Raw genomic sequence first — 10,002 nt, forward strand, 5'->3', positions numbered from 1 at the left:
AGAATAATCGATTAATCGAAAAAAATAATCGTTGGATTAATCGATTAGAAAATAATCGTTTGGTACAGCACTACAGATAACGCTGAAGTTTGTGGTTCATCTGCTTCTAGGGCTCTGTAGCGTCAAATGGTGCAGAGCTGTTAACACAGCACTTAGTTACTTCACACGGGAGAAAAATCTACAAAAAAAGACATTTACATAGATTACGTCAGCTTGCCGTTAAAAAAGGCGTCATTAGTTTTATTAGTGAGTCATTGGGTCTGCTCAYATCTTAGTAATCTGATTATGACAGCAATAAACAAACTGTATTGCTAGTTTAGCTTTTTTATGGGTTCCGCCCTGTTAGCATACACTGCTGCAGCATTCTCATTTTTTCTGAGACGTCACTACCTGAGTACCTGTTTCACAAGTTCTAGTCTGACCAGTAACAGCCCGAGGCAACATTTTATAATGCTGTGACTTCAGCGTAAAACAGTTTTCAAATTTGGTAAACCCCTTCATACACCTTTTTTGGACATGACAAAATTCTGTATTTTTACATGATCAACTAGCTTGTCTGGTACAAAAGACATTGACACAACTTTTCCGGTGTTTAGTGAATGTTTTAAATGTCAAAGCTTTCTAGATCTATCATTCTGTTAATAAAAGTTGTAATTTAGTTTATTATAAAAAGATTTATACTGTCTGCAAACAGTAAATAAAACTGACTGGTAAATAAATGCACTTCATTTTATTGCTTTTAAATTTAAGTTTCTATATTTACTTCCAATAAATGTTCTTTAAGTGTTGTAATTCTTTATAATTGGGTGAATTAGTGTTTACAACCCCAACTATTAAAAGGTTTAAAAAGTACAGTAAATAAAAAACAACAGCATTGCTATATTTTATCAATAATAGTACATTGCAATCATAGGAAAAGTTTAAGCTTAAAATTTACCATTTTGGGGTGAAAAAATAAAATGCTTTTGAATTTTTTTTGGGCCCCAACACACTTCAAGATGACCTGTTTGTAGCATACAAAATGAAAGTCAAAATGACATTTACATCACTTGCAGTTATAAATACAACCTGATAGCTCAAAGSTTAGAATGAATTAGTAACAGAGATCATTGGTTACAGTGTTTTTATCCATCAGTATCTCTGAGATACTGATGGATAAAAACAATGTAATGCAGCCCATAATGATTTCTGTGATGTGGAAAAAATGGATGTGTGAGGTTAGAGAAGGTCCAGATGTGATGAGCAGCTTCTCCACTCATCAACACATAAAGCTCCACCTCACCCCCTGCATTTTTCCTGCCCTGTCTTTGCCAACCAGTTAATTTTTTTTCTAGATCTGCCCCTGACTATGATCCAGTTTCTTTATTTCTACTTATTTGTGATGAGAGAGTTTAAAGATCAGGGTGTTGGACCATGTGGACCTCCACTCAGGTTATTTTTTAGAACACATGTCACGTGACTGTGATTATTCAATCACAGTGCACCAGTTCAGCTGTGTTTAAACTTACAGTAAATAAATTTGTGAAAACAGCATCAAGCTCCAAACATTTTATCGGAAGTAAAAGACCAACACAGGACCACCTGGATTCTGTTGCTGCAYTTTCTGTCCATTTAGTGCTGTTCAGATTGTTTTTAGCTAATTATGTATAATATTTTGTGTGCATTACACATATTTAAGATATTTAAGAGTGTTGTATGGATGAGGAGCTGATGCACAACAGCAGTATAGTATCACATTATTGATTCACATGACTGTTTTCAATCACAAGCTGGAAAGACAGCCTCTCTGAGACYGTTACAAATCATGTCAAAAGTACATTTTTCAAACTTTATCAGTTTTTAAATTGGGTTGATAGGCCAAGTAAAACCCAAGTTACTTTTTTTACTGAAAATTATCTATTTTGAATCCCATTGCAGCCATAGGCAGCAGGAAACACGTAATCTTGTTTAAAAACATCACAATGAGCCATCCGTCTCATCTTTCTCTCAAACTAAAAAATATAAAAAAACCCAGACTTTATTTCTGACAGAGGCTCAGTTATCAGACAAGCTGTTGACTGGAGTTTTGCAGTGATGTGAGACAGGACTGAGTAATTAAATCTGTGACATTTAACATGTTTGGATTTTATAATTAGGGTGTCATTTAGAGTGTTTAGTCAGTTTTTGTGTGTTTTGTATCAAAACAATGGAGTGATTTTTTGTACGAGGAGCAACATTTTGGAGGTCTGTAAATGGCAGAACGACACAACATGCCCATCTGGTCTCATAACATTTCTCCCTTCTTGCTCTTGCAGTCAGAAAAAATAAATAATTTCTCTCTGGATGTATTTTGTGTGAGAAGTGCAGTCTTTTACAGCAACTTTTTATGATTTTCCCAATGTTTCCCACAGAGGAACTACTCCTATTGTCCCCTAAATCAATATGTTAACTTCCGTCTATAACATGGTCACGTGTCAAGAACCCAGCTGTTCRACTATGAAAATGGGACCAGGCGGTCTCTCTGTGGGGGGCTTGGGGATACATGGTCACCTACTTAAGATGACATTTTGTCTTAGTCAAGCTGAAAGATGTCCAGTGGGTGAAATATAATTTGTTTTTTGGTTTTTTATGTTTATTGGTGAATTATAGTGAACATGAACTTCTGAAAATTGTAATATAGGAAATTGGGGTGGGGTAGAAAAAAACAGWTTTCAAAAGACCCCAACAACCTTGATTAAGACTTCAATTTGATACGTCAAATGGAGATATTTTTGTTTCTTTAAATTTCCACTGAACATTTGTCGTTTTCTTTTTGAAACGCAAGTTTTCATTCTGTTCTTGGCTTGTTGGGTAGAAAAAAAAACCTGAATTAGGAAAATGTCTTACTGTAAGACTTGTGAAACAACAGCAGGGCAAGTGATTTAACAGAACCACGCATTGGTCTTACTCATAACAACCTTACAACACATTAGTCATCAGCCACTCTGACAGGAAAGAATCAAGAGCTGACAATAAAAAACACACAAACTGATTATACAAGAGTTTGGCTGCTATCACTATTAGACTGAACAACAGGAAGCGTACAAGAATGTTAGGTTTATAAGCTAAAACAAAGCAGTGAGTCAATCCTGTGCTGCCATGACAAGACATGATTTAACTAAAATTAACTTTTATAGATTTCTTAAACTTGTTTCACTTCACATGTTGGTGACAGATTACTGTAAGGATGTTAAGCTCCAGTGTGAAATATACCAGGGACTTTAGCAGAAATATAGTAGAGACAACCATTTTTCCACCACTGTGAAAAAAATAATAGCTGTATCATATTTTGTACAACTAAGAAGTTGGGTGTAAGAAAATATTGATACACTGAAATATCGCAATATTTCATTTCCCGATACTGTATCGATATTCTAAAGAACTGTATCAAATTTTTTCAAGGTTTCGAAATATATTGGGATATATCGCATCGCCAAATTCTTGCCAATACACAGCCCTAATATATACTGTATATATACTGTATATATACTGTATATATATGTATTAAAGGCCTCAATTATTTTTCCTTACGTCATCATTATTTAAACAAGGTGTGGGCATTGAGAGTTCCTTGGATTGACCAAATACACAATAATTTATTGCAGCCCAGTCTTTTGCAATAAAGACATTGAGCTCACTGATACCAAAGCAATTATTTGATACATTGTGCAGCTTTTGTAGTGGATGTTTGTCATGAGTGTTGCAGAAYGTAACTAAATAAGTAGTTAGTGGTGTAGTAGTACTACTGCTAGTACAAGTGGGGCATAAAATGTGTTTTTAGTTGCATTCCAGACCWAGAGGATTCTGAAAAAAATTTCAAAATGTCAAAACTCCATGTTGTTGACAAYTCATTAGAGGTATACCAAAATAAATAAATCGATTCACATCAGAATCGTGATTCTTATTTACAAAGAACCAGAATTGATTTAATATGTCCCAAAATAGATTTAAAAAATAAATAATTGAATAAAGATAAACAAATCCAATGGCTGTCAGCCTCCATTTTTTAACTACATGGGACATCCTGACATCACCTCGCAGCTGGTTCTGGAACGTATGCATGCGCAGAAACCACTAAGGCATAAAGGAAACTACAAAACTGGAGGAGAGAGAGAGATTCAACTGGCCCAGTCTACACTGAACGCAAAGATTTGAGCTCATTTTGGTGTTTACTGAATGAGTCTGAGTTTGACATGAGCTTCACTGTGTGCAAGGTTTGCAAAATGAAGAAGACGCACTTTGGGAACACAGAAAAATTAAAAGTCGATTTTAAATTGAATCACGGCCCCAAAAACCATAATCAAATCGTGATGTAGTAAAAGATTCCCAGTCCCACCCCTGCAATTCAACATACCATGGGTTATTTAATAACTGCAGTAATGACAGAACTGTTCACGACGAAGCAATAAAGTCTGACATTAGAACCATGTTTTGTGTTTTTACACATTTCAGTCTAGGGTCAGCAAAACTGAGTTATAACCTCTTTTAACCTTTAAGTTATTACATAACTCGTGCTCTGATGGGACTTATAGGGGCCAGATTAGGTTGCAAATGGTGGCGAATTTTATGCTGGTTTACATCCTTCTACCATCCACAGCTCAGTGGTTCAAGTTTAAGTCAAAATGTGATCAGCTGTTTCCAGCAAAGAGCAGCAGAACTCCAATAAAGGCCACTGAGGGATGAATTACACTAAACTCAATGGGACCCAATGACATAATACATGCAAATATAGGCCAGGTGTGTTATTTCCTGTTTGTTGTTCCGCTTCTATCTGCCCTGAACTTCCATAGGTAACTCCCTACTGATCACTGATACAATACAGTCATCACTATAAATCTATTTGTGCTGTAAACAGCTTGACAAAACCTTAACATAAATGTAAACAAGTCATCAACCATTGGCTACCTGCAGATTGACAGTAATTTATAAATGACATTATATAATCATAATGGTGGCAGCTTGTGTTCGTCAGGCTTAAGGTTAAGACCTCAGCTTTATTGTGGTCAGTTTACACAAGCAGAGCAGAGGCAGAAACTAGCTAGCTTCACTGACAGCTTCCGTATTTGTCCCAACACTTATTCAGGTAAAACGGACGCATCGTAACAAACAAATAAGTCCCCGAATCGAATAAAAAAGCAGTTTAATGTTCCTTCTTTTAAAAATAAAAGCTAATCAGCGTGTGAGATAGCCGAAAACTGTTAGCTTGGCAGATAATATTGCTAACATTGAGCACTTAACAGCTGACTGCCCGTCGACTCGTTTTGAAACTTGAAAAAGGAACCAGTTGTCCTTCCTCTTTCACTGTTAAATAAAAAGAACACCAAACAAACACTGTAGCAAAGACAACATACCCAAGTAGATGTCTCCAAAGGATCCACTTCCAATTTTTCTGCCCAGTCTGTATCGGTTTCCGACTCGCAACTCCATGTTAAGTAATCTGTTGTAGGCTAGCAAGCACGCTCGCTAGCTCCAAAATATTTAAACTGTTTTCAATGTTTAAACCTCTAATGCGAATAAAAACTGTCCGACCCGAAAAAATCTGACAAGAACAGACCGTTCGAGCGAGTGTTTCTGTCTTCTGTACTTTGTCTCCGGATGAAGTCGGCTCCGACAATCTTTCGCCTCTTGTTTCAAAATGCTCCTAACATCGTATTTTAACAATACGTAGCTTGTTAGAAAGGTTACAGTGTTTACTTTCTGCTCCCGCTATTTTTAATATCGGCACGCGTGAATTTCCCACGGATGAAGATGGATTTTGAGCAGATCCTTTTCGCAAGTTTACTCGGGTACTTTGGCTCGAACGGATGCTGGTCTATGTAAGGAAGGAGGACCCTGTTCAGCTGGCTTTGCCTGACGTCACTTCCTCCTGGGGGGAGATGGGGGAGCTCTTTAAAGATCATATCAGGTTAAGATATCTTAGTATACATCACTACCAGAAACACGACCACCCAAATCCAAGGCGAATGTTGCGATGAAATCCGGGGATAATATACAAATTTTAAAAACATGTATGCTCTTTTGTGAAATTACATTCAGAAGTATGGTTATTAAAAGTATTTATTGTGTAATAGCTCAGTGTGTGTCATGAATAACGTGGTAATGATAAAGTAATCCCTGTCACAAGTACAAGTGTGTACATTACTATAAAAGCAAACTAATATATTCCCGACATGCGATATTTTAAGTTTGTTTTTCTTATATTATCAACTTCATCTAGCGCTGAAATGCTTACAACAGCCTTGAAGTATTTATTTAGAGCGCATGAAGCCATGATGGCTGCCTGGTTTCCTGTCAGTTTTCTGTTCATCTGCTGAATAGAGGTCAGTCTTTTCAGAACAACAGTCTCTGGTCAACAAAACAACAAAAGATTGCTTCCTTTGTCCTACTGGGGTGAGAACAATCCGTTAAAATAGACATTATACATAAAGTCTTAGACTCGTTATTGTAAATAAGTGATTTTTAACTGAATTGTGTTTTTAAAATAAAGAGTATGAGCGTATAAGGCGTAAAATAAAAACACTTCATTTGATGTAAGGAAGTGTCGCTTTTATTCTGAAGGGCTGGAGGATGATGCTTTTCCTGTGTTCCTTGTTTCAGTTTTTAGCTTTGGTGCTAATGCTACCAAAAAATGGCGTTAAGTGGTAAAGAAAACCAACATTTTGCAGAAGAGGTTGTAGAAAACGGGAAGGAAAACACAGAAAGCAGCCGGTATAGTACTGGAGAACGGTTTCTTGTTGATGTTAGGTTGTTTGATGATAATAAATAGCTTTATCGTTACTTCCTGTTAGCAGAGGAAGAGTCAACATGCTTTAATTGGAGTTATTAACTTGACAGTCGGTTTCCTAAAGACTTGTGTGCATGAGACAAAGGTCACCTGCTAAAAAGATCAAATTAGGTTACTAGATTGAAGAAATTATTTTATATTTAGTTTTTTTTATTGGTATTGGCAAATTGGCACTGATAAACTTAAGCATATGTTTTTTTGCCTCTGTGTGTGTGCGCACGCGCAGACTATAATCAGTGGACAGATATTAAAGTTGCAGAAAGTAACACTGGATATACATCTACAGCTTTTTATTAAGTTGTAGAATGAAACCAGTGAGATGGCTGCCACAGCGTAACTTAAAAACACACACTGGTTATAACTCTGTCAGTTTTATCGATACTGAGCTACAATTTGGTGTGGTAGTAACTGAGACTGATCTCCAACACTCAGAGCAGCGGGACAGCTGGTGCTGATGTTGGTGTTTAGTTGAACTGGTTTAGGTCCTACATCGCCAACCCTACTTTTTGTCTCTGCCTTGGTGGTGTCCTCTTCTGCTCATATTTTGTGTGGGGTCTCACAAGGCTCAGTTTTAGGCCCCGTCCTCTTCATGCTGTCCCTGCTTCCTCTTGGCTCTACTCTTCAAAAAATTTGGGATCCCTTTTCATTGTTATGCCAATGATACTCAGATATTTGTCTAAACAAAAGGGACACYGACTCTCTGAGCTCTCTGTTTTTATGTCAGGAGGAAATAAAAGCCTGGATGGCTTTTTTTATTAAGTTTAATGAAAACAAAACTGAGATGATCTTTGCAAGCTCCACTGAGACACCTGATGTATTGGTACATTGAGTACATCAGACCAACTGTTACTAACTTAGGGGCAAATGTTAATGCTGGACTAAAGTTAGAAAACCACATCAGAGCAGATGTTGAATCAAGTTTTTACCATTTGAGGCAGCTAAGCTAAAGTAAAGCCAATTCTTTCTCAACAACATTTTGAAACAGTAGTCCATGCTTTTGTTACCACTCAGCTGGACTACTGTAACACACTTTATACAGGCATCAGTGAGTCTTGTATCTCAGTTTCAGAGGGTACAGAATGCTGCTGCACATCTTTTAACTGGCACACGGACGTTTGATCATGTTTCCACTGTTTTAGCCTCCCTGCACTGGCTGCCCGTACATTTTGGGTTTAATTTTAAAGTTATTTTATTTGATTTCAGTGCTGTTAATGGTCTTGTCCTGCCCTGTCTGTCTGAACTTCTACATCCTTACAATCCCTCAGGTCAGCTGATCAGCTGCTCCTGACTGTGCCCAAGACAAAACGTGAGCTCAGAGGAGACTGTTTTTTTTTCTGTGGCAGCTCCTAAATAGGGTTGGGCATATTCGTATCGTGTGCTATTAATCGTCAGAAAAATATTAATCAATTATTCTTTGGCACTTGACGCTTAATACGATTAATGCCACCAGGCAGACTGACTGGAGATTGCTCCGGTCAGTCCGCTCGGTGCTCCTCTCTGCTTCAAATATGATCAAAATAATAAAAAAAAGTTCAGTACTTTATTTACCTATCACAATTTAAAAGTTGATGTATAGCCTGAAATCAGTAATTTTGACACAAATTTGAACAGATTTTTATAGCAAATTTTTCCCACTAAATTGGTCATGTGACTAGGACATAAGGGTGTCCAGGGACTCCAGGGGATTAATCATCAAATTAATCGTTATTGGCTAAATACCACAATTAATCGTGATTTATTTTTTTTGCCAATATTGCCCAACCCTACTCCCAAATTAGGGAATGACCTTCCTTTGGACATCAGACAGGCATCGACGATGAAACCCTCTGTGTTTTTTAATCCCTTCTTAAAACACATCATTTCTCTCTGGCCCTTGAACACCATTTGTATTGTTGATTTTTAATTATTTTTTTATTAATTTTTTTACTGAGTGTATGACTGAATGAACACTTTGGTCCTGTGGGTGTTTTACGTGCTTTATAAATAAAGTTGGTATGGTACTTATTGCATGAAATCTTTGCTTAAAACGTTATCATTACCTCTTAACTGCAATATGCTTTGAAACAAACAGGTATAAAGAGAAAAGTAGTTCTTTCAGATTAAACAAATTGACCATGTAGTGCTGAGTGAAGAGTTCTCATAAAGTAGATAGGTTTGAATGAATCGTTTATGTTTAAATACCTTTAGTGTTCTTGTTAGGTGTGGACAGCTAAAACAAGGTGGGAGGAGTTGGATCATAATTTAAAGGCGTTCTTAGTAATTTGTTTTTTTAGGTTTGTTGGAACCTCACACCTTGTGCATTTAGATTCTTTGCACACAATTCACTGAGCTGAATGTTTGGATGGACGTGTGTAGCTTTATTTCTACCCCTCTTTACCTTTTCTCCAGGTTGGAGTCTTGTTTGGATCAACCTTTGGACTCGAGCGTTCTTGAGGTCATCAAGTATACTCCATCTCTTCTGCCCGGTTAGTTGATCGTAGTGGAAACAGTTCCTGTTGATGTGATTTATCATGCTTATGATTATTTTTTCGTGTCCCGTTCCAGCTAAACATTACGACGAGGAGACCACTGAACCAATCAGCTGTGGTCTCTGCTCATTGGAGAAGTTGTTGTCCTGGACTCGACGTGAGGCGAATCCTTTCAATGTGGCAGTAGTTCCTCTGGCTCCTCGGGAGCCTCCTCTGGCCAACAGTCGGCTTCGGACGTTGGTGTCCCATGACATGATGGGTGGCTACCTGGAAGACAGGTATCTACTGATCATCATTGCAGGGTTTTCTTCTCGTTCTTACCCTGTTGGAAGTTCTTTTTCCAAGTTTCTAATTTTTRTATTTTCTTGTCTTTTCAAGGTTTATCCACGGGACACATGCTGACAATCCATATGTTTTCTACCACTGGCAGTACATAGATATTTTCAACTATTTCTCACATCAGTTGGTCACTATTCCTCCTGTCGTTTGGACCAATGCTGCCCATAAACATGGAGTCCTTGTTCTCGGTGAGCCTGATGCATGTCATAGGAAAAAGTTTAAAATTTTGGACATATTTTAAAGGGGCAATATCATGTAAAATCAACTTTTTTGAGATTATATCATGTTATAATTTTATACTCTCATAAAAAACATGCCCAAAGCCTTGCTTTGACTCATTCATGCATGTTTGAGAAATCCTGCAGCATTTTTAGGCAGCCATGCTGATGAGCA

At 37.3% G+C, this 10,002-nt stretch overlaps 2 protein-coding genes across 2 annotated transcripts in view; one reads left to right on the forward strand and one right to left on the reverse strand.

Moving 5' to 3' along the window:
- The window catches only part of csnk1da (casein kinase 1, delta a), a 17,035-nt gene extending 11,205 nt beyond the window's left edge, over window positions 1–5,830 (reverse strand). The window contains exon 1 of the mRNA XM_014024289.1: window positions 5,370–5,830. Coding sequence (XP_013879743.1) covers window positions 5,370–5,445 — 76 coding nt within the window. The 5' untranslated portion in view covers window positions 5,446–5,830. The remainder of the gene's footprint in view (window positions 1–5,369) is intronic.
- Window positions 5,831–6,604: 774 nt separating this feature from the next.
- Window positions 6,605–10,002, forward strand: part of engase (endo-beta-N-acetylglucosaminidase) — a 24,553-nt gene continuing 21,155 nt past the window's right edge. Inside the window, exons 1-4 of the mRNA XM_014024290.1 lie at window positions 6,605–6,726; window positions 9,191–9,267; window positions 9,347–9,548; window positions 9,649–9,797. Of these exons, the coding sequence (XP_013879744.1) occupies window positions 6,647–6,726; window positions 9,191–9,267; window positions 9,347–9,548; window positions 9,649–9,797 (508 nt within the window). The 5' untranslated portion in view covers window positions 6,605–6,646. The remainder of the gene's footprint in view (window positions 6,727–9,190; window positions 9,268–9,346; window positions 9,549–9,648; window positions 9,798–10,002) is intronic.

The sequence above is a fragment of the Austrofundulus limnaeus genome, unplaced genomic scaffold, assembly GCF_001266775.1.
Source record: "Austrofundulus limnaeus strain Quisiro unplaced genomic scaffold, Austrofundulus_limnaeus-1.0 Scaffold417, whole genome shotgun sequence".
NCBI lineage: Eukaryota > Metazoa > Chordata > Actinopteri > Cyprinodontiformes > Rivulidae > Austrofundulus > Austrofundulus limnaeus.